The 25,592-nt window shown below is 43.5% G+C and overlaps 1 protein-coding gene across 3 annotated transcripts in view; it reads left to right on the top strand.

The window, feature by feature from the left end:
- The window catches only part of ZUP1 (zinc finger containing ubiquitin peptidase 1), a 45,276-nt gene extending 20,000 nt beyond the window's left edge, over positions 1-25,276 (top strand). For all 3 annotated transcript variants that reach the window (XM_040350283.1, XM_040350285.1, XM_040350284.1), the window contains exons 6-10: positions 4,576-4,764; positions 7,675-7,843; positions 12,946-13,100; positions 20,237-20,457; positions 25,071-25,276. In XM_040350283.1, coding sequence (XP_040206217.1) covers positions 4,576-4,764; positions 7,675-7,843; positions 12,946-13,100; positions 20,237-20,457; positions 25,071-25,118 — 782 coding nt within the window. In that variant the 3' untranslated portion in view covers positions 25,119-25,276. The remainder of the gene's footprint in view (positions 1-4,575; positions 4,765-7,674; positions 7,844-12,945; positions 13,101-20,236; positions 20,458-25,070) is intronic.
- Positions 25,277-25,592: the final 316 nt, after the last annotated feature.

The following is a 25,592-nucleotide window of genomic DNA, read 5'->3' as shown; positions in this document are numbered from 1 at the left end:
ACCTCTGTGAAAACCCGAGGTGCTGTGGCCAAGCCGAAAGGAAGGGCCACGAACTGGAAATGGCGCTGACCCACTGCGAATCGTAGGAGCCTCTGGTGTCCAGGAAAAATAGGGACGTGGAGATACGGGTCTTTGATGTCGATTGACGCCAGGAAATATTCCCCTTGCAAGGTTGCGGATACCGAACAAATTGACTCCATCCGAAAGGATGGGATATTCAGATACTGATTTAGGCCCTTTAGATCCAGTATCAGCCTGATGTCTCCGTTCGGCTTTGGGTTTATGAAGAGATTCGAATAGAACCCCAGACCTTGCTCTTGTATTGTCACCTCCACAATTACCCCTTGAAACAAGAGGCGATCTTAGGCCGCCAGGAGAGATTCCCTCTTTTACAGATCCCTTGGCATACTTGACATAAGAAAGCGAGGAGGAGGGAAATCCCGTAACTCCAGCTTGTAACCCAGAGAGACCGTGGAGAGGACCCATTTGTCGGGGACCCTCTACTCCCAAACGGCTGAGAAAAACGGAAGTCTTCCCCCACCCGAGTGAGTGGGGGCACCCCTTCATAAAGCTGACTTTGGGGCTGGTTTGACCAGCTTGTGGTTCCAGGGTCTCTTGTTACCCGGGAGCCTGACCTTTTGACTTACCTCTCATACCTGACCGGCCGGGAGGCCGTCAATACTGCCTAGAGGCAGAGGACCCCGGGGCCGGAGAGGCTGGTCGTTTAAAAGTAGGGCCTCTAAACTTATTTTTGACAGGCAAAATAGTACTTTTCCTGCTTGAGATCTTTTGTGTATTTATCTTAGGGCTGTTACTGATCAAAAATTTTCTGTTCGATTAATCGACTAATTTCGATTAATTATAACGCACATACAGATCCAACTACTTTTAGCTGATCTTTTTGCAGGCTGATTGCCAGTGCAGCTACCAACAGCTGGAAAAATGGATAGCAGGATACAAAAAACACACGCTCGATGGGAATAGCTTTAAAACTTTTATAGTCTTCAAGTAGGTAACCAAATAAATATTGCACTGGAGATAAAATCGATGTAGCTACATAAACTGTAAAAATGGTGCGCAGTCATAAAAACATGTAGCGAAGTATGATACTGGTATAATAATGTGTACGATATCACTGCTGAATCCAGATGAGGAGAGGTTAACATCAGTCCGTCAGCATGTAGATGTCCCATGAAGGGAACTATCACAACTCCCAGTGGATGATTGTAGAATCCCAGGTTGATACAGGGATAGTAAGGTCCCGTCGGCATGCAGATATGAAGGCACAGCAAAGGAGCCCTTCAGATAGACACGGCAAGCCCCGCCGGTGTCCGTGACGTTACTGGATATCCGACAGAACTCCCTGAAGGCCCAGAAGCCGGCGGAGAGGTGAGTACCAATCAAAAGAATTTTAATCGATCAAAAAAATTAAAGATTAATCGATAAATTAGGGCTGTGCAAATTAACTTTTAATTAATCTAGATCCTCTCCAAACAATCTTTCTCTGTGAAAGGGAAACCCAACCAGGAGCTTCTTACAAGGAGTCTCGGCCGACCAGTTCTTTAACCACAAGAGTCTCTGCATATGCACCAAAAGGAGCGAGAGGCGGGAAGCCTGCTGGATAGAGTCCTTAATGGCATCTACCGCGAAGCATAGAGCTCTAGGCAGGTTGACCAACTCCTGAGCCTGTTGAGCATTGATATCCTTCAAGACCTGCTTTGTTTGGTCTTTCAATGCCTGGCAAATACCTAATGGCTGCTACTGCCGGCTGTACTACCGCCCCAGCCTTGGCAAATGAAGATTTTAGGAGGAACAAAGATTCTATCCGGACATGTCCAATCCTGAAAAATCAGGCCCTTTAACAGAGGGTGGACCGGGAAGAAGGAACTAGTCTGTGGGGCCTTCAAAGAACCCAAAGAGGATCCTGCGCTAACTGCCGGCTCTGGCAGAGGCAACTTAAAAGTTGAACACACCATATCCGCTAGGGACTGGATCCATAGCTTCTCTGCCTGGGAGGCTGAGAAAGGCTCCTCTATGGTCGATTCCTCGGAATCCGACCGCTCCGAGTCCTCCTCTGCTTGGTCCCCTGATGGAAATTCTATCCCCTCCGAGGAAAAAATTTCCGTGGTTGGGGACTCTAGCCTAGGAGAGGGGGACCTAGCCCGCTTTCTCTCCGGTAAAGAAGCAGAAATTAACGCTGCCAATCTCCATTCCAACCCCCCTAAGGTGGAAGCCAACACCTCCTCTGTTACATAGACAGGAGCAGGCTGGGTAGGGCCAGCCGCAGCACCCAGTACTTCTGATGGCTCGCCCTGGCGACAAATTCTGACCTTTCAGGGGAGGATAGCACCGATGAAGCCTGGCCAAGATCCTAACAATCACTTTAAACCCCATTGAAAATCGCCATCAAATTTAACTGAACTTGAGCAGTTATGCAAAGAGAAGAGTGGGCAAATGTTGCAAAGTCTAGATGTGCAAAGTTAGTAGAGACATATCCCAACAGACTAAAGGCTGTGATTGAAGCAAAAGGTGGTCCAACAAAATACAGACATAAGGGGGTGATCCTTTTACTAACTCAGTGATTCTGTTTTTGAATTTATTTTAATTTTTTTCTGGCATGTTGGTGTTATATCTTCACTTAAATGTTGTAAGTTGCACTAGTAAATACAGCTGGATAAAACAAACTGTATCTGTCTTCATTTCAGGTTGCAAAGACATTTGACTATTTTAAAGGGGGTGATTATTTTCTATACAGGATACACAGTGCCTTGAATGTATTCATACACCTTGAAATTTGGTGTGTTCCTTGGCCTTCATGATGCTGTTTGGTCACTAAGGTTCTCTAACAAATCTCTGAGGGCTTCACAGAAAAGCTGTATTTATACTGACATTTAATTGCGCACAGGTGGACTCCATTTAAAAATTGGGTAACATCTGAAGGCAATTGGTTCCACTAGATTTTAGTTAGGGGTATCAGAGTAAAGGGGGCTGAATAGACATGCAAGCCACATTTTTCACATATTTGTAAAAAAAAAGAATGAAAACCATTTATAATTTTCCTTCCACTTCACAATTTATGTGCCACTTTGTGTTGGTCTATCAAATAAAATCCCAATAAAATACATTTACGTTTTTGATTGTAACATGACAAAATGTGAAATATTTCTAGGGGTATGAATCCGTTTTCAAGGCACTGTATGTATGTTCTGTGCATGTTCCTGCAATTTGTACAGGGGGCAACTCTCACCAAAAACAGATAGTGATGGGAAATCCCATAATTTTACACCAGAACAAGCAGTGGGTTATATCTTCCAGTAGGGACACCTTTTTTAGCAACATCTGCCCGAGAGGGAAATTCCCTCACTTTGTGAAGATTTCCTTTTTTGCTTCCGTTGCTGTTGTTGGGACAGGAAGTGAAGGAAATCTGCCCAACGGGACACAAACGGCAAAAAATAAAAATAAAATTGATGGGGTCTTAAAGTGATTGTAAACTCCAAAATATTAAATGACAACAGGTTTATACTTGCCAGTGCTGTGTGCAATAGAATTTCACTGAGTGGCCCTAAACCTCCTCTTTTCGGTGTGCCACCATAGGAAGCCACTTCCTATGGTGGTACTCTTGCAGGCTCAATCCCAAGTGGTGTTGCTTGCATCCATATACACAGACGGCTCGTCCCCCACTCCCTCAATACATTATTTGACTGTCAGCAGTGGGGGGCTCCCATTGCCTCAGCAAATCCTGTGAGACCCGGAAGTGAAGAGAGAGCTGCTGCAGATGGGAACAGTGATGGATCGATTTAAAGACTCGGGTAAGTATTGGGGAGGGGGGGCTTGGGGTTGAGAGGCAATGCTTTTTTACCTTGATGCAAGAAATAAAAATACAAAAAAAGGCGCTAAATCAAAAACAAACAAGTGACTGAATATTTATTTAAATTCATACAATAAGTGCAAAGTCCAGCAAAGAAAGTGAAAAAGAAAGTGTTTTTTAAATAGCAAAGTCCAAAAAAAATGGATCCACCATCCGTATATCTTATAGATGTCCCCACACTTCAAATGACTCCATCTAAATGAGCCTCTTACCAAAACCAGTGGACCATTAGAAAAAAGGTCAAATCTTTTTGAGCAGGATAATCCAGGCACCAGACACGTCTCCAATCAGGATTGCTTCATCAGCATAAGCGATATGGTAGGAGATAAAGTATATGCCCATAGTGTAATTCAGAAAACGTATTTATCAAAAAAAAAAACGTTACAAGTGACACAACACTTGCAAGATGATCCACAGAAATATAAAAAGTTAATAAAACGGGCAAAAGATATCAAAAATCCACATATAGCAATACAAGTAAAAATACTTTCCCAAAGCAGCAAGCAGTGTAACGGCACACACCAGTCCGGTGAGGCCACACAGCTTGCTGCTTTGGGAAAGCATTTTACAAAACAAAAATGCCAGGATTTATCAATACAAACCCTTTTTTTCGGGTTAGATCATATGATTTGCCTTTGTATTGCTTTTATTATTTACTTTTAATTATTGTTATTGTTCTTATTATTTTTTTTTTTTTTTTTTTAAAGGGGTCCTGGAAGCTCTACGTCAATATTATAACAATGCTGCTCCTGAGGTCAATCATGTCTGGCTCTGCTCTTCATTGGACCACTTCAGTAATGATGCAGGAGACAAAGGATGGGGCTGCGGTTTCCGAAACGTTCAAATGCTTCTTTCTTCCTTATTGATGAGTGACTCCTATAAAAACAGTTTACAAGGTATATTGCATAGAAATACACATTACATTACATCCTTGCCATTTCCTCCTCTACTCATTGCGAAAGGATTCCTTTCAAGAGAAAATATGTAGGCTTTCAGACTTCAGCTATAAAAACGGCGCATGAACACAACCTCTCTCCCTCCGCTCCACTTAAACCCCCCCCCACAGCTCACTATTGGTCTTTGTAATGGACTGCTTCACCAGTAGTGACCAATAGAGGGAGGCCCCAAGTACCACTTTCATAGCTGAAGTTGCATTTGTATGAAAGAGTGCTGTGCGTTTTATGGCTCCCAGCTGTAGAATGTGTAGATAAGCACAAACACCTTGTCTTCTACAAAAAGGAAGTCCCCCCCCCCCCTGCCATACTTGGAATATATCTCCTTTTTTTTGGAGGGGGCAGTGGGTACGTTGTTTTCAGAGGTACCTGCTTCCACTTCTGCTTCTAGGGCCTAGGCAATCTGAGCGAAAGTTCAGGCAACCCCCCCCCCCCTGCAACGTTCTGGGACATATATCACAGGTCCTAAAAGACTGGGTCCATTCATAAGGCGCAGCATGGCTCAAGCATGTACTGTGGGAAGCCGGCTGTGAAGCCACAAGGAGTCAAAGCTGGGTTCCCACAGTTAACAGGCCGACAATGGGGACATGAAGAACCGGCCCAGGTGAGGACCGCACTTGATCCCTGGACAGATGAGTGTCAACAGCTACAGTTTGTGTAGCTGCTGACTACAAATTTTTGGAAACCTCTTTAATGTTACTCCATCCAAAAAACGTTGTAGTTGTACATAGAGCCTGGCGAAACAGCCATTGACATCTTTTGTCTCTTAATGTGAAGGAGGTGCTTGGGCACCCTGACTAGGTGTTTTTTTTTTTTTTCGCAAAAGAATGCCTCCTGCCCTCCAAACCGGTCTGAGCAGACCGAAAGCTAATACCAGCTCTTTTTACCCCAAACGTCATGCACAGATAAGATGTGAGGTAAAATCCAAAGGAATGACTGATTTTTGAAATTCTGACTTTATACACTACAGGAGGACACATGCCCCCCCCCCCCCCCACCACCACCACCACCTCCTGATCATATTAACACAATCAAGGAACAGCCAACATAAACTATGCTATTCTCCCTTTAGCAACTCCCAGAGTCTGTGTGTTCTGGGGAGACACAAACCCGAATCGGAAACAAGACCACTCCAAGGATCCCCCAGGCACACACCTCCCAAAGAGTAGTGTTCCCCCAAAAGCCAGGGCTTATAGTCAGTGGGTAAGAGGCTTGCCCCTCTTCTGGTTAGGTCTGTCACAAGTGTTGCTAAACCCACAAGAGTAAAAATCAGACTGTATATGCAGTAAAGCATGCTTGTTACTTACTGTGGAACCTAAGGGGTTAATCCTTTGCATTGTCTAAAAAAGGCTGTTTGATCCTGTCTTATCTGATCCTCCTTCTTCCATTGTCCTCAATCCATCTCCTGATAAGACAGAGCCTTGTTGGAGTCACTCTATTCAGTTGTGTATTGCTCGAATTTTTTTTTTTCTCCATGGGAGGGTGCATGTGATTGGCACAGGGCCAATCGGCACTGTCCAAACAGGGTCAGGGGTCCTGCAGCCTCATAGGACAGACAGTAGAATGAGAACTCCTACAAGCTTTAACCAGACACTGATAGTCCGTCACAAGACTGCTATATACTGCTGATGTGAAAAGGTATTTAGCAGTGTATATTTACTAAAATTGCATTTCTGTGTAATGTGGGAGACCAGATATAGCGAATACAGGGTCCTGGGTTTAGTAACACTTTCAATTCTCCACCAGCAAGGTCTCCCTGCCACAACTGCCAACTTTTGTTCCTGCTCAGCTAAGAGTTTGTGGTTTTCTCTCCCACCATTGCTTGTCCCAGCACCAACTTTTGCTTTCTCTTCAGATTTAGAAGTAATGTTCCAACAGGGAAAATTAGTAGAGGGGGGAAAAAAACCTAGAACCTCTGCCAGTATTACATAGTTCTGTCCCCATGGGGTTTTATATAAATATGTATGGGGATATCACTTTAAAATTGTTGGCTTTATGAGCATCTATCTTTTATATGATTCTGTAATAAAACAAAAAATAAAACAATATATTTTTTCTGGCGCTATGTACATTCCTAAAAAGAATGTCGTTCATCTTTGAACAACCCCTTGCTCTTCCTCCTTTTTTTTTTTTTTTTTTTTTTTTTTTTTTCCATGGGGTGACCACACATACAATGAGGGGGGATTTACACCATGTGGACAGACATCAAAATAAAGATGGGGTTCTAGCTCTTTTCACTATAGCTTAAAAAAAAAAAAAAAAAAGTAATTCCATGTTAATGCAGAACACCACTAAGCATAATTTCCAATCTAAAATGGCCACATAGAATTAAACAATTTCATGAAAACAACCATCTTTGCTGTTACTTGTTTTTTTATGGTTCTCGCGCTTCCAGCAGTCATACACACGTGGAAGAATTTAATAAGAGACCCGTAGTTGGCCTCTATCATTTTGTGTCTGGTGAGAATAGGTACAGTTGTATAGCATATAGCACGCTGCTCCTTGCTAATATTAATTAGGACAGGTACTAAAAAAATCCTATTTTTTATTGGCAGGCCTCCTATCTTCAGAAACTAATACAAAATGAATAGGTTAAAGGTCCAAGGAGAAAGTTTCTGATGAGACCAGTTTCTTTTGCAAAGGAATAGATTACATCACTTGTGGATGAATGTCTAGAAAGTAAAAGAAATTCTACTGAGATATATCCCGTCAAGAGTTCTAAATTACAGTTGAATGAATGAATGAGAACTTGTATAGCGCAACGCATGCAAACTTAATCGCCTCTATTTATTAGAAAGTGTTGTTTTTTTGTGTTTTTTTAACTGCATTTTTATTTATTTTTATTCATTTCAGATTGCAGGTATATACCCTGTATTCCCAAAATTCAGGTTTTGATAGAAAATGCCTGGAGGGAAGGATTTGATCCACAGGGAGCCTCTCACTTCAGAGGAAAATTACAGGGTACAAAGGCATGGATTGGAGCATCTGAAATATATTGCCTACTAACATCTCTGCATTTAAAGTACGTTTACTAGTGTATGGAAAGTTTAAAGTGGAACTCAAGTCAGAACCCTTATTTTGGAATGATTTCTCTTTAAAATCTCTCTGGGCAAGTCAAAAATGTTGATGAGTATGCTCCCCACCATTTTTTTTCCAACCCCTGGTAATCTATATATTTATTATTATTAAAACATTATTTTTTTTTTTTTTTTATGCCTGTAAAAATCCCACACTAAAGTCTGGTTGGCTCCAGCAACTCGGTTTGGAAGACTCTGCAGGGCATTGTAAGTGATGAATGTCCCTTGCACAGTTGGATTATAACATTCAGAAATTATTTGGAGTGAAGTCTTTTTTTTTTTTTCAGTGAGTGAGCCTTAGGCCCCTTTCACACTTGTACGACTTCAAAGTCGTTTGATTTTGCCGCAATTTGGGATCAGTACAACTTCGACTTTGGCATTAAAGCGGATGTTCCGCCCAAAAAAAATATTAAAAGCCAGCAGCTACAAATACTGCAGCTGCTGACTTTTAATATTAGGACACTTACCTGTCCTGGAGTACAGCGGCGTCCGCAGCAGAGGAAGAGCGATCGCTCGTCACCCTGCTGCTCCCCCCTCCATCCACGCTGAGGGAACCAGGAAGTGAAGCGCTCCGGCTTCACTGCCCGGTTCCCTACGGCGCATGCGTGAGTCGTGCTGCGCCCGCCGATTGGCTCCCGCTGTGTGCTGGGAGCCGAGTGTTCCCAGCACACAACGGGGGGGGCGACGGGATGTGACGCAATGCCCGTCTTTTGCCCGTGAATGCCGGGCCGGAAGTGGGTGCAAATACCTGTCTTTAGACGGGTATCTGCACCCCCCTCCCCCCTGAAAGGTGTCAAATGTGACACCGGAGGGGGGGAGGGTGCTGATCAGCGCGACTTCACTTTAGGGTGGAGAACCGCTTTAACCAATAAAAACATACATGGTGTGAGGCAATTCCTTTTCCTGCCACCACAGTTGTCATTGCTGCTGCAGCAGTAGCAGTGCATGGGGAATAAGAGGAGGAGAAGCGGAGGCGGAGAAGACTTCGATATTGGGTATATCCCATCATTGCCAATCGTGAAGATAGGGGTCAGTTTTGGGTCCTCTATAATGAAGAATGCTCCTTACATTGGTGGTCAGTGAGAAGAATGCTCCTTACATTGGTGGTCAGTGGGAAGAATGCTCCTTACATTGATGGTCAGTGGGAAGAATGCTCCTTACATTGATGGTCAGTGGGAAGAATGCTCCTTTTACATTGGTGGTCAGTGGGAAGAATGCTCCTTACATTGATGGTCAGTGGGAAGAATGCTCCTTACATTGGTGGTCAGTGGGAAGAATGCTCCTTACATTGATGGTCAGTGGGAAGAATGCTCCTTACATTGGTGGTCAGTGGGAAGAATGCTCCTTACATTGATGGTCAGTGGGAAGAATGCTCCTTACATTGGTGGTCAGTGGGAAGAATGCTCCTTACATTGATGGTCAGTGGGAAGAATGCTCCTTACATTGATGGTCAGTGGGAAGAATGCTCCTTTTACATTGGTGGTCAGTGAGAAGAATGCTCCTTACATTGGTGGTCAGTGAGAAGTATGCTCCTTACATTGGTGGTCAGTGAGAAGTATGCTCCTTACATTGGTGGTCAGTGGGAAGAATGCTCCTTACATTGATGGTCAGTGGGAAGAATGCTCCTTTTACATTGGTGGTCAGTGGGAAGAATGCTCCTTACATTGGTGATCAGTGGGAAGAATGTCACTTACATTGGTGGTCAGTGGGAAGAATGTCCCCTTCATTGGTGGTCAGTGGGATATTGTCTTTGTAGTTTGTCTTTGTAGTTTATCTTGTCTTTGTAGTTTGGGTCACACAAATCATAACTAGCTGGGCACTCATAATCAAAAGATTTGCTCATTATCGAGGACGTCTCTTTTTTTTTTTTTACCTGTTTGGAGCACATTGTTCCTGAGGGAATAATCAGGAAGTGAATGTGTGGTGGAAAAATGTGCTTGAGAGGGGCTACTATGCTGAAAGTATTGGGTGGGACAAGGGTTAAAAAGCTGCTTGTGCTTACAAAGTTGTACTGAAATTGTGTCTATATTATTCAGGTACGATTTGCATGCTACTTGAGGGTTTAACATTGAGGTCTATGGACATCAACTCGCAGGGAAATTGGACCAAAGTAGTGCAGGGACTACTTTGAAGTCGGCACGACTTAAAGTTGTGCCAATATGAATGGTGTTCATTGGAAATCATAGAGAATGACTTGTCATACGATTTTACAGTACAAAATCGTGAGACAAGTCGTGTAAGTCTGAAAGGGGACTTGGCCCCCTTTCACACTTGTACGACTTCAAAGTCGCGCGATTTTACCGCTGTTTCGCGGCCGCGATTTTACCGCGATTCGTGGCCAGGATTTCAATGAATGCCTGTGTAAGTGGCATCAAAATCGGACCAAAGTAGTGCAAGGACTACTTTGAAGTAGGCACAACTTAAAGTCGTGCCAGTATGAATGGTAGTCATTGAAAATAATGGAGAATGACTTGTCATACGATTTTGCAGTGCAAAATCGTGAGACAAGTCGTATAAGTGTGAAAGGGGACTTAGTGTTCCTAAACCCACAACAGTAAAATCAATTTGCAGAATAGCATGCTTGTTATACTCACTGTGGAACTTAAGGCGTTAATCCTCTGCATTGTGTAAAAAGGCTCTTTTATCCTGTATGCTCAGATCCTTCCCTCCCTGCACTAACACGGGCAGAGTAGCTGACCTGCACATGCTCAGTTGTGTCTTTTATGCTGGAGAAAACATTTACTTGTCAATCAGAGATAGCCAGGTCACATGATATTGATATCACATATGTGTGCGTGTATATAGGTTGCAGTGGAAATCTTCTCCTTCCTGAACTCTCAGCACTGGATAAACTGTGCAGTTTATCACTAACCATGGTATACAGATCAGCCAAAACAGTAAATAGTGGCAGTATTTTAATGTAAGAAGATTTATAAGCTCTGGGTACTGTAGGGGGGGGGGGGATTAACTATTTTCATATTACTGGGTTTAGTAACACTATAAGGGCTTGTGTGTATACACAAACATTTATTCACCTAAGAAACTCCTTATTTCTCTTTTCTCTATTGGGGCAAATGTAAAAGCAGGTGAGTGCAGCTTGGGACGTGGTTCGAAGTGACAGATGAGCTCTGAGCTCAAAGGTTCCTTAACCACTTCCGCATGTATATGTACGTCCACAGAATGGCACGTACAGGCAAATGGGCGTACAGGTACGTCCTTGCCTTTCCGCGGGTCGGGGGTCCGATCGGACCCCCCCCGCTACATGCGACGGTCGGATTCCCGCGGGGAGCGATCCGGGACGATGGCGTGGCTATTCGTTTATGGCCGCGATCGCTCCCCGGAGCTGAAAAACGGGGAGAGCCGTATGTAAACACGGCTTCCCCGTGCTTCACTGTGGCGGCGTATCGATCGAGTGATCCCTTTTATAGGGAGACTCGATGATGTCAGTCCTACAGCCACACCCCCCTAAAGTTGTAAACACACACTAGGTGAACCCTAACTCCTACAGCGCCCCCTGTGTTTAACTCCCAAACTGCAACTGTCATTTTCACAATAAACAATGCAATTTAAATGCATTTTTTGCTGTGAAAATGACAATGGTCCCAAAATTGTCCGAAGTGTCCGCCATAATGTCGCAGTCACGAAAAAAAAACGCTGATCGCCGCTAATAGTAGTAAAAAAATAATTAATAAAAATGCAATAAAACTATCCCCTATTTTGTAAACGCTATAAATTTTGCGCAAACCAACCGATGAACGCTTATTGCGATTTTTTTTTTTTTTTTCACCAAAAATAGGTAGAAGAATACGTATCGGCCTAAACTGAGGGAAAAAAATTTTTTATATATGTTTTTGGGGGATATTTATTACAGCAAAAATTGAAAAAATATAGAATTTTTTTTCAAAATTTACGCTCTATTTTTGTTTATAGCGCAAAAAATAAAAACCGCAGAGGTGATCAAATACCACCAAAAGAAAGCTCTATTTGTGGGGAAAAAAGGACGCCAATTTTGTTTGGGAGCCACGTCGCACGAGCGCGCAATTGTCTGTTAAAGCGACGCAGTGCCGAATTGTAAAAACGCCTTTGGGCATTTAGCAGCATATTGGTCCAGGGCATAAGTGGTTAAAATAATCTCAAACACAAGCTGAATGTACATAAAAGCAAGCTGCATTTGCCCATCTGCATAAGCCCTAACTCGTTCTGCACATTTATTCATAAAAATCAGAAAAACAAGTTTTATTAATAAAAGCTGTCTGCATCCACATGCCAATAAAACACAAACGGATTCAGATGTGTGGTTTCTCACAAATTCTGTATTCCTGCAATCTGTGCCGGGAAATGTACAATGTTTTTGTTAGACTAATCTCTGTCCCTGCCATTTAAAGCAGTTCATATGCAGCAGACTGAGACTTGCTGCTTTTAGAAAAAATACAATACAGAGCATATCAAAAGCGGATACGTTTTTATATTGCTGCGTATCATCAAATTTAACATTATATACAAGAGCATTTCAATTTTTTTTACTAATACCGGCAGCATCCTCAGAGGTGTTTTTTATATGCACAGTGTCATGTATCAAAATATTGGCATGCATTAAAAATGGGATTAACCCCAGAGACAAAATAATTCTCTCGCTCTACAACACTCTGGTCCGGCCGCACCTAGAGTATGCTGTCCAGTTCTGGGCACCAGTCCTCAGGAAGGATGTACTGGAAATGGAGCGAGTACAAAGAAGGGCAACAAAGCAAATAAAGGGTCTGGAGGTTTAGTTATGAGGAAAGGTTGCGAGCACTGAACTTATTCTCTCTGGAGAAGAGACGCTTGAGAGGGGGATATGGGCATCAATGGCTTCAAGAAACTATTAGATAAGCACCTGAATGACCACAACATACAGGAAAATACAAGGTAATACTGACATAATCACACAAATAGGATGGACTTGTGTCTTGTTTTTCAACCTCACCAACTATGTACTCCATGAAGTGTTAACGATCTCTACTGTAGAAACATATTGCACATTTACTATTAGGTCTTCTATTTTGCATAGGTGTCGGATTCTTGATTTTCACAAGCCAAGCAGTTCATCAGGAACACATCCTCTGTTGTTTGAATGGGTTCTAAATTACTATTCATCGGATGCTTGTCAAGCTACAGGCAAAGTCACATGGTCAACCAAACCTGCCATTTATTTACAACACCAAGGTATTGTGCAACTTAATCACCTTTTTATTTCAAGGCTGCTTGCCTTCTAATGAATATGTATTTAAAGTGGAGGTTCACCCTAAAAACGATTTTTTTTAACACTAGAGGCAGCATAGTAAGGGCATATACTTTGGCAAGTTTTTTTTTTTTTTCTCCGTACTTACCTTTTATATTCTGATTTGGTCCAGGGCTTCCGCGTTCTGATGACTCCGGGACTGGGCGTTCCTATCCCTGCCTCAGGCTTCCGATGCTTGCGGGACTGGGCGTTCCTATCCTTTCGTTGGATGATTGACGGCTTGTGAAACAGGTGACCTGTCGCACAACGCGCGTCGCCAGATTTCCAGAAATACCCGAGCTAAGAGTCGGCACTATACGGCGCTTGCGCCCGCCGTGTAGAGCTGACTGCGCAGGCGCCGTATAGTCCCGACTCGCAGCTCGACTATTTCCCGACATCTGTTGATGCGCGTTGTGCGACAGGTCACCTGTTTCACAAGCCGTCAATCATCCAACGAAAGGATAGGAACGCCCAGTTCTGCAGTCACCTGAACCCGGAAGCCCTGGAGAAAAACAGATTATAAAGGTATGTACAGAGCAAAAAAAATTAAAAATATGCCGAATGTAAATACCCTTACTATGCTGGATCTAATGTGTGTAACCCCCGCTTTAAAATGTGTGTGTGTGTGTGTGTGTGTGTTTTTGTTTTTTTACAAAAAGCCCTGTACTTGTATACTAGTGTTGCTTGGACTACATTACCTAACCAAACTTGGTTTCGCAAAAAACAGACAGCATTTATTAATTATGTGATTTTTTTTTTTTATTTTTTTTGTGAGGCACACAGGAATTATTTGATGTTCAGGTTGTACTGCCACTTGTGATTTTACAGACATACCTGTGCGGGTTCATGCACAGATGTCTATTGAAATGGCCCACAAAGTCACCAAAAGTAGTGAAAACATTATATTTGGCAATCGGTGCGCCGACGCAAAGTCAGAGTTGCACTGATTTGGAAATCTCAGCTTGTTACCTCCTATAGAAGACACTTTGGAGCCAGAAATTTTGCCAAATGATGGGGGATTAAATACTTATTTCACTCATTAAAATACAAATCAATTTATAACTCTTCTGAAATGCGTTCTGGATGTTTTTTTGTTTGTTCTGTCTCACTGTTAAAATTATCATTAACTATTTTTAAATGACTACTCTTTAACCACTTCAGCCCCGGATCATTTTGCTGGTTAGTGACCGGCCACTTTTTGCGATTCGGCACTGTCGCTTTAACTGACAATTGCACGGTCGTGCGACGTGGCTCCCAAACAAAATTGGCGTCCTTTTTTTTTCCAATAAAAGGAGATTTCTTTTGGTGGTATTTGATCACCTCCTGCGGTTTTTATTTTTTGCGCTATAATCAAAAATAGAGCGACCATTTTGAAAAAAAATTGAATTTCTTTATCGTTACATCACGGGACACAGAGCGGCATTCATTACTATATGGGTTATATGGAGTACCTTCAGGTGTAGACACTGGCAATCTTCAAACAGGAAATGCCCCTCCCTATATAACCCCCTCCCATAGGAGGAGTACCTCAGTTTTTACGCCAGTGTCTTAGGTGTTACTGACAAGGAAGTTGGTGTTTTTGGTTGCCATAGTTTCCGCAAGAAGAGTTTCGGAACTGGCAGCCTTATCCTGTAAGGAACCATATCTTATATTTCATAAGGACAAGGTCGTTCTCCGCCCTCATCCTTCCTTCTTACCGAAGGTCATATCCAGTTTTCATTTGAACCAGGATTTGGTATTACCATCCTTCTTCCCTAATCCTACTTCCAGAAAGGAAGGGTTGCTGCATACCTTGGATATTGTCAGGGCCATGAAGGCCTATCTTAAAGCTACAGAGAAGATCCGGAAAACAGATGTGCTGTTTATTCTACCGGATGGGCCCAAGAAGGGGCAGGCAGCTGCAAAGTCCACCATTTCTAGGTGGATTAAGCAATTGATCACTCAGGCCTACGGCTTGAAAGGGTTGCCTCCTCCAGTATCATTAAGGGCTCATTCTACTAGAGCCATGGGCGCCTCCTGGGCAGCACACCACCAGATCTCTATGGCTCAAGTTTGCAAGGCGGCAACCTGGTCTTCTGTCCACACATTTACAAAATTCTACAAGTTGGACGTAAGAAGGAATACTGATACTGCCTTCGGGCAGGCAGTGCTGCAGGCTGCAGTTTGAGACCCTCGGATTCCGGGGGCTCCTCTTTTTTTGAGTTAAATTTAAAATTTAAGATTATTTTTCTCAAATAAGTTGGATTTATTATGATTTGAGTATATCTCTAAATTAAATCCTTTTGTCTTGGAGATGTTCTCCCTCCCCTCATTGTAAGCATTGCTTTGGGACATCCCATATAGTAATGAATGCCGCTCTGTGTCCCGTGATGTAACGATAAAGAAAAAGAGATTTTTAATACAGCTTACCTGTAAAATCTTTTTCTTGGAGTACATCACGGGACACAGAGCTCCCACCCCTCTTTTGAGGACCATTTTGGGAGGCATACTGCTTGCTACAAAACTGAGGTACTCCTCCTATGGGAGGGGGTTATATAGGGAGGGGCATTTCCTGTTTGAAGATTGCCAGTGTCTACACCTGAAGGTACTCCATATAACCCATATAGTAATGAATGCCGCTGACGAGATCCTTCCTCGCCCAGGTCCTGCTCTCCCGACACTCCTCTGCTACCAGTGAGTCAGCTTGCAGATTGCAACGTCTGATGGTCCAGTCATCCAAGGTTCCGGGATCCGAATTACAGCTATGTGCCATTCGGACCCATTAAGAACAAACACCAGGCAGGCTGTATGTAAGTTCCAACAGGACTCTTTATTTCAAGTACACAGCACACTTTTATACAGAATTTTGGAACATCCCACTCCCAACAACCGCTTTCCTATTGGTCAATTGTAAAGTATATCCAGTCTTCACTCAGGTCCCCCTTGACCATGCAAATGAGGACTTGAAATTGTCAACAGGGATTGGTCCAATAGCTTGGATAGAAAGACTTGTGTATTGAGACAGAAGCCCCAGGGGGTAATCAATGTACACAATAACCTGGTTCCAGCTAGACGGCCTGACTCCGACACCCGCTCTTAACCTGCAGAACACAATAAAAGGTATTTCGCAAGCTGGTTCCACTTAGCATTTCAAAAGCCTTGCATTGAATGTCCCTCTCCTGTGTAACATATGTCAAGTAGAAACACTTTAATATCTCAAGGTCCATGACATTACTTCCCCTGGGAACCAGTCCAACAGCCGCAGTGGGACCCAAACGGGTCAACTCGAGGATGTTGGAAAAGTAGTCTTAAAGTTCCAGGACTGTGCTGGGATGACCCATCTGCCTTCCTGTTTTGAGGTCCTGGCCCATAATCGGACGGCAAGAGGCTCACATTCAGTCCTCTCCAAAAGCCCCTGCCCCGGCTAGGTCTGTCACACATCTCCCCCTTTGGCAGGAGACTAACACTGGGAGAGACCCCAATTTCGGTACCCACCCAGTACCCCAGATACCTTGTCCCAAAGAGAGCATTACTCACCCAGCCAATCTCTGCCTCTCTCAGAGAACACGCCTGCCGCTGGGGAGAGGCCTGGACTGGCCCTTCTCCCTGGAGTCCTTTCAGCCGCTGGAGAGAAGACAGGGTGGCTGGGCTCAGTTCATCATGCCATTGGGAATCTGGGCCAACTGGCCACCATTCCTGGGGTATACCAGTGGAGACTGCAGTCCCATCCACTGATGCTAGGTAAAAATCCCCCGGTGCTTGCAAAGCAAAGCCGACATCCTCCTGTCTCAGTGCCGCACCATTTTCTGGGGTTGTGTCTGTGGAGATCGGAGTCCCATCCACTACCACAGGAACCCTCTCTTCTGTTAGTTGAGAGCAGAGGCCTGGGGCACTCTGCTCTGTTGCCAGCTCTTCCGCTGGGTTGCTGTGAGTGGGGACCACAGTCCCATCCACCGATATCCGCTCAAGCTGTAGTTGTGTGCAGCAGCCAGTAGCATCCTGCCCTGCTGCCAGTGATTCAGCTGGGAGTAACAGCTTTACTACCTCAGCTTGTTGCTGGGGAGGGGGGCCAACCGCCCCGGCTCCCTGGAACTCCACAGTTGGTCCCAGTGCTGGGCAGAGATGGCTAGCATTCTGCCCTGTTGCCAGCACTTCTGCTGGGGGTGCATAATCCATAACATCCTCTGAACAGTCCATACATTCTGTAATCTGTGGCTGGGGAGTGATTGCCATCTTCTCACCCTGAGCCTCCGGAACTGCCACGGGGGTGGGGCAGAGGTCTTGATCCCTCTGTCCTGTGACCAGCGCTTCAGCTGGGGAAGTTCCTTGTAACTCCACAAATACTGCCCTTGGTGCTGGGCAGAGCACAGTGAAGTTTGGCCCTGATACCAGCTCTTCTGCTGGAGGCTCCCCAGGTTGTTCTTCCTCAGCAGAAAAGTCTATCAAATCCCCTGTCTCTACAACTGGTGTCTGGGGATAGAGGTTCACCATCTCCTGTCCATGGAACCCAGAAGATGCTATGGGTACTGAGCAGAGGTTAGCAGAGCTCGGCCGTGCGGTCAGCACTTCAGCTTTGGGAATGGCAAGCTCCCGATTTTCCACTGCTGATTCATCAGCCAGGATTTCATCACTGTCAGCTGATATTTCCTCATAGTCCCAGGTAAAGGGAACCTCACCCTGCTGCTGAGCGGAGTCTAGCAGCTGTTTGTAGGTGATTTCCAGTTCCCATTCTTGAGCGGCCAGGAATTCCAAATCTTCCTGTAACCAGTGCACTTCCGGGACATTCAGTCTTCGCTCTCTGTGCTCCATTATTTCCTCCCAACGCCACTCCCGATCGCTCCCAAAGTTGGGATCCCTGGACATCCTCCAATACAACAATCCCAGGCCATCATAGTCAAAGCCTTCCGTGGGGCTGTCATCCGCTGACCACGGGCACTCTTGGACTACATACCACCGGAGGGCTCTGTAGCTCTCGTCCAACCGCATCTCTTCCCGGATCAGCCTGCTTAACTCTGCTGTCCACTCCTGCTTTGGTTGTTCCCCCAATAACAGCATCCGTACTTCATACTGTGACCAGTACCTTACATGGATGGAGGGGAGAGCTTTTCCCTGGTGTCGCTGCTCGCGGGCTAGCGCTTCTTTCCAGAGTTCGCAGCGGATCGAATCAGACCATCCAAGCAGGACCTCCTCTGATACTGGTCCTCTGCGCTGTATCTGCTTCTCTCGCAACCTCCTTCTGAATTCCTCTTCCATGGTTACTGATATCTGTACCTCTCCTCTTCTTTCATTTGGTGCTGCTTCTTTAGGCGTTGTCACCGATCGCCGTATTTCTGCAATTCTCAGCTCCTGTTGCCGCTCTCGTTCTCTCTGTTGTCGCTCTCGTTCTCTCTCATCCTGCCGCTGGAGGTCTCTAATGGTATTCTGTATGGCGGTCTCTGATGGGTTCGCACCATATAATGCCAACCGCTGTTGAACTCGCTGCTGGAACAAGTCTTCAACTGACCGGGGTCCTGCATCACCATCCCTCTGATCCATCTCGGCTAGCGCAATGATCAGGGTGGCCTTGTTCTTCCCACCGGTCCCTCCACGGCTCTCAAGCAAGTCTTTTAGCATGGTTCTCCTCCAGGCTGCATAGCTGGTCATTCATGGTGGTGGTTTGGAGTTGTCCCAGTAACTGGAGAGCAAATCCCACCGCTGCCAACCAATGTGACGAGATCCTTCCTCGCCCAGGTCCTGCTCTCCCGACACTCCTCTGCTACCAGTGAGTCAGCTTGCAGATTGCAACGTCTGATGGTCCAGTCATCCAAGGTTCCGGGATCCGAATTACAGCTATGTGCCATTCGGACCCATTAAGAACAAACACCAGGCAGGCTGTATGTAAGTTCCAACAGGACTCTTTATTTCAAGTACACAGCACACTTTTATACAGAATTTTGGAACATCCCACTCCCAACAACCGCTTTCCTATTGGTCAATTGTAAAGTATATCCAGTCTTCACTCAGGTCCCCCTTGACCATGCAAATGAGGACTTGAAATTGTCAACAGGGATTGGTCCAATAGCTTGGATAGAAAGACTTGTGTATTGAGACAGAAGCCCCAGGGGGTAATCAATGTACACAATAACCTGGTTCCAGCTAGACGGCCTGACTCCGACACCCGCTCTTAACCTGCAGAACACAATAAAAGGTATTTCGCAAGCTGGTTCCACTTAGCATTTCAAAAGCCTTGCATTGAATGTCCCTCTCCTGTGTAACATATGTCAAGTAGAAACACTTTAATATCTCAAGGTCCATGACAAGCTGTATTAAAAATCTCTTTATTTTTTACTTTTTGCTATAATAAATATAAAAAAAATGTTTTCCTCAGTTTAGGCCAATACGTATTCTTCTGCATATTTTTCGTAAAAAAATTGCAATAAGCGTTTGATTGGTTTGCGCAAAAGTTATAGCGTCTACAAAATAGGGGATAGTTTTATGACATTTTTCATAAAAAAAAATTTTTTTTACTAGTAATGGCAGCGATCTGCGATTTTTTTTTTTTTTTTTTTTTTATCTGTACTGCAACCTTATGGCGGACACATTCTTGGGACCATTGGCATTTTTATAGCGATCAGTGCTATAAAAATGCATTGATTACTGTAAAAATGTCACTGGCAGGGAAGGGGTTAACACTAGGGGGCGAGGAAGGGGTTAATTATGTTCCCTCATTGTGTTCTAACTGAAGGGGGGGTGGGACTGGCTAGGGGAAATGACAGATCGCTGTTCATACATTGTATGAACAGGCGATAGGTAATTTCTCCCCCTGAAAGGACCGGGAGCTGTGCGTTTACACACACAGCTCCCGGTTCTCGCTCTGTAACGAGCGATCGCGGGTGCCCGGCGGTGATCGTGCCTGTCAGGCACGCGCGTCGGCAACAGGGGCGAGCAGGTGGCGCGCACGCCCCTAGTGGTTAAAATGCAAAATCACGTAATAATTACGTGGTTTTGCGCAGCCGAGCCGACCTGCCGCCGTAAAACTACGGTGGGCAGTCGACAAGCGGTTAAACATGCTTGCATGAAATCTCCACTTTTTACTAAATGTACATTTAATTTTTTAATGCAGGTCACAGCCGCACAATAGTGGGAATTGAGGAAAGGAAGAACAAATCCTACTGTCTTCTAATATTTGACCCCGGACATCCACCAGATGTTTTGCGGAGACTGACAAAGCATAATATAGATCATGCTGCTATGAAACCCCTCCGTAAACATCTAACAGGCTTGAAGCATAAGCAGTACCAGATTGTGGCAGTAGAGGGAGCCCTCTCCTCTGAAGAAAAGGCAGTAAGTTCTGGTGTAACTATACTATGTTTAATGTTTTTGCTACTGTGCTTTGCCTGTGATTTTTTTTTTTTTGTCTTTACATCATTCCATGTAGTTTTTATAATTTTTTTTTTGCCAGCAAAGCATATTCAGCTTAGTAGATTATTTTATATTAGAGAGATCACCTAACATACAGTTAATAGTAGAGATGCATGTTCGATAAAAATTATCTGATTGTTCTGAACATGTTGGAATTATTCTGAGTACTTTTTTTTCAATCGGCATGGTTTTTAATGTGGGTTATAGTGTTTAGAAAAGCAGGAAGCCGCAAACCAATGTCATCATTTGTCTTCCGTTTTTTGTATTAAACTTGGACATGACGCACTGTAGCCCCACCTAGGACCCCCCTTTTTAAACATGTTTCTTATGAGCCTAATAAAAGTTTTGGGAGGGGAGGGGGGGGGGGGGGAGAGCAGGCTGGGAATGCTCTTTTATGCAGTGTAAAATGAATATACATTTTAAGTCTTATAGGGATACATCTAATATATACATCAAATTACAAAAACTATAACATGAGGTTCAAAGTATCATAAAATGAGCTGTTCAAACATCTCTCAAGACAAAAGCCTATAGCAAAACATTCTATCAATCGCAAACAATCTCCTAAGTGCAGATTCACACAGGGGCAACCCGACTTACAGCGCGACTTTGCAAGGCGACTTGGAGCAACTTACAACGCGACTTAAAGTTGCCTCCAGGACAGGCGACTTTGGCTGTGGCCAATCATAGAATAATCAGCTCTGTGGGAGGGAGGGGTTTGCCTGAGTAAACTATTTAATTTTCCTGTAAAGTTGCTTCATTTAAGACAGAGATTCGACTTTGAAGGCAACTTCCATTGAAATCAATGGGTACAAGTTGCCTACAAGTAGTACAGGAACTTTTTCCGAAGTCGGAGTGACTTCAGTAGTGTACATTAACCACTTCCAGACCTTAGGTGTTTTTCAGATTCAGTGTTTGCAAGACTAAAACAGTTTTGTCTGCTAGAAAATTACTTAAAACCCCCAAACATTATATATATATTTTTTTCTAACACCCTAGAGAATAAAATAGTGGTCATTCCAATACTTTTTGTCACACCGTATTTGCGCAGCGGTCTTACAAGCGCACTTTTTTTGGAAAAAATTCACTTTTTTTAATTAAAAAATAAGACAACAAAAAATTTGGCCCAATTTTTTTATATATTTTGAAAGATAATGTTACGCCGAGTAAAATGATGCCCAACATGTCACGCTTAAAAATTGCGCCCGCTCGTGGCATGGCGTCAAACTTTTACCCTTAAAAATCTCGATAGGCGATGTTTAAATGATTCTAGAGATTGCATTTTTTGAGCTACAGAGTAGCTCTAGGGCTATAATTATTGCTCTCGCTCTAACGATCGCGGCGATACCTCACTTGTGTGATTTGAACACCGTTTTCATATGCGGGCGCTACTCGCGTATGCGTTCGCTTCTGCGCGCGAGCTCGTCGGGACGGGGCGCTTTAAAAAAATTTTTTTTTTGTTTTCTTATTTTTTATTTATTTTATTATTTTTTACACTGAAAAAAATAATAATAATTTGATCACTTTTATTCCTATTACAAGGAATGTAAACATCCCTTGTAATAGAAAAAAGCATGACAGGTCCTCTTAAATATGAGATCTGGGGTCAAAAAGACCTCAGATCTCATATTTGGGCTTAAATGCAAAAAATAAAAAAATGTCATTTTTTCAAATGACCAAAAAAAAAATTTGTCTCTTTAAGAGGCTGGGCGGGACTGACGTTTTGACGTCACTTCCGCCCAGCCGAGCTATGGGGACGGGCGAAGGAGATTTTTCCTTCAGTCTCGTCCCCGCTCACCAGCCGACAGCATCCGATCGCCTCCGCCGCTACCGACGGCTCCGGTAAGCGGCGGAAGGCGCGGGAGAGCGGCGGGAGGCCCCTCTCCCGCCACCGATAACGGCGATCTCGCGGTGAATCCGCCGCGGAGACCGCCATTATCGGATTCCAGACCGCACACACTAAAGATGGATACCTCGGTTGTGACAGCAGCTGCTGCCGTTACCGAGATATCCATCTTTAAAAATAGGACGTACATCGTCGTGCGCAGGTCTGGAAGTGGTTAAGACGGGTCTCATTCACTTTAACCACTTAAGCCCCGGACCATATTGCTGCCTAAAGACTCAAGGGGTTTTTACAGTTCGGGACTGCGTCGCTTTAACAGACAATTGCGCGGTCGTGCGACGTGGCTCCCAAACAAAATTGGCGTCCTTTTTTCCCCACAAATAGAGCTTTATTTTGGTGGTATTTGATCACCTCCTGCGGTTTTTATTTTTTGCGCTATAAACAAAAATAGAGCGACAATTTTGAAAAAAATGCAATATTTTTTTACTTTTTGCTGTAATAAATATCCCCCAAAAACATATATACATTTTTTTTTTCCTCAGTTTAGGCCGATACGTATTCTTCTACCTATTTTTGGTAAAAAAAATCGCAATAATCGTTTATCGGTTGGTTTGCGCAAAATTTATAGCGTTTACAAAATAGGGGATAGTTTTTTTTTTTTTTTTTTAGTTTTTTTTACTACTAATGGCGGCGATCAGCGATTTTTTTCGTAACTGCGACATTATGGCGGACACTTCGGACAATTTTGACACATTTTTGGGACCATTGTCATTTTCACAGCAAAAAATGCATTTAAATTGCATTCTTTATTGTGAAAATGACAGTTGCAGTTTGGGAGTTAAACACAGGGGGCGCTGTAACATTTAGGGATCACTGTGTGTGTGTGTTTACTAGTGTAGGGGGGTGTGGCTGTAGGAATGACATCATCGATCGGGTCTTCCCTATAAAGGGAATCACCCGATCGATGCGCTGCCACAGTGAAGCACGGGGAAGCCGTGTTTACACACGGCTCTCCCCGTTCTTCAGCTCCGGGGAGTGATCACGACGGAGCGGCTAAAAACAAATAGCCGCGCCGTCGTCCCGGATCGCTCCCCGAGCGGACCCGACCTCCGCATGTACCGGGGGGGGTCCCGATCGGACCCCCCACCCACGTCTAGCAGAGGACGTACAGGTACGTACATGTGCCTGTCCGTGCCATTCTGCTGACGTTTATGTACATGAGGAGGTCGGGAAGTGGTTAATGGAATTTCTCATGTCGGATCCCAAGTCGCGGTAGTGTGAACCAGCTCTTTTTGAGCTCAAAGGAGAAATGGTCGATTTCAGTTCGCATGTGCAGCGCTATATACGTTTTTCACTCACTCACTCAGCACTACAACTATATATTTATTCTTGAAAATCTTCTATATAGATACAAACTGTTTTTAAACAAACGCTAATAAAAGTGAATCCACCCCAGGACATGAATAAGGGAAAACCCTATAATTTAATATATTTATCCAATATTGTTGGTCTAAAGAAGACCAGCATTTTAAAGTTTAAACACTTCTAAAAGGAGAAATGGAAAGGGGATGGGAGAAATGAAAGGGTAAAAAAAGTGGCGTGAGGTAAGGGGGGTGAGAAGAACAGAGTTGGAGAAAAATATCATAAATTAGCTAAAGTAATAAAATCCTTGCTAATGGCTAGCATTGTATTTATTTATTTAAGATCTCCAACTTGATACTTTTTTTTTTTTTTCTTTTACTTTTTTAAGAAAAACCCATACAGGGTTATTGATCCTTTCTATGATTTGTACCATAAAATAATCCACATTTGAATCGCAAAATGGCATGCTACATTAGTATTTTATTGGGATGATATAAGACAGGTCTACCAATGACGTTTATGGCAAGTGGCATAAGAAACGACAGACAATATACCTTGTTTGGCAATTCATCAACTGCCTATTCTCAAATGAATGATCAATAGGACAATGGCCAAGTAGAGACAACTTGAATAAGCAGACCCACACCTGAATGTGTCCAGTCATGTAGGTTGATTTCTTTTGGACTGAAAATAGATCTGGGAGAGCCAATCATGGATGCCTTTTTGACCACAAAACAAACTGCTGAGGACAGTGTGTTCTTGAATTCAGCATCACCTTGAAGTATGGGTAAATGCTAATGTACGAATTGTTTATTTTATCAAACTTTATACTATATTAAGTCACGAATAATACCAATTGAAAAACCACATAGTTAATATCTCCTCTTACTCCTGATACCATGATCTATAAGAACATCAACTCTGGGGGTGTTCTTAGCCGACTGATATGCCACTTCTGTGGTGGACTGATCATAGCCCCATTCAAGAAATCTCCTCATTTCTGTCACCTCTAGCTCATACTCATCCACTCTCTGAGCTCAGCATAGCATCTGATCAAGGTGCTGGTCTGCCTTAGCCTGTTTCCTGTCACAAGAGGAAGCTTGTGTTGCCAAAGTTCTACTTTTTTAGATGTCATGTGCCACCTGGAAAAGTATGGTATGGAGCTACATTAGTATGGATTAAATAAATGCAGGTAATTTTCTGTCCCTCTTTAATCAAACGAAACAAAAGATAAATCTTTTAATGTTACGCACAATATTTTTATTTATGTGTATTATAATACTGTATTCTTCATTTTACAATTGAAGCTTGCTTACTTCTCTATTTTAAGGTACGTTTACAAATGACAAAAATCTTCAGAGCTGAAAGGATTCCATGACGAAAAATGGGAGTACTTTAATAACGTGATTATGGGTAAACATGTGGGTTTTTTGTATTACTGTGTGTACATTGTCTTTATATAACTGTTAAGCTGTCTTTTATATGTACTGGTATTTTATTACAGTAAAATGTGCAATAAAATTTTAATAGACTTAATCAGTTATCCTTTACTCAAACTTGATGAAATTCTATAGCAAAGTGGTGTATATCTTTTTTTGTTTATCTCACAACTATTTTGGGTTTTTATTCAGATGGTAAGATGCTCGGCTGTCAGATTTTTGTTAAGTTTTGGCATTGTTTTACATAGAGCTGTTACAAATAGAGGTCGACCGATATGGGTTTTTCTCTGGCCGATAACGATATTTCAAAATAAATTCTGCAGGGGGGCACAGTAGCACACAATTTTAGGCAACTTACCCTCCATACATGCTGGTATCATAATCTATCTGCATGCACCTGATAGGCTAGGTGC

This window comes from Rana temporaria, chromosome 4 (assembly GCF_905171775.1).
Source record: "Rana temporaria chromosome 4, aRanTem1.1, whole genome shotgun sequence".
Taxonomy (NCBI): domain Eukaryota; kingdom Metazoa; phylum Chordata; class Amphibia; order Anura; family Ranidae; genus Rana; species Rana temporaria.
This window is presented reverse-complemented; position numbering and strand designations above follow the sequence as displayed.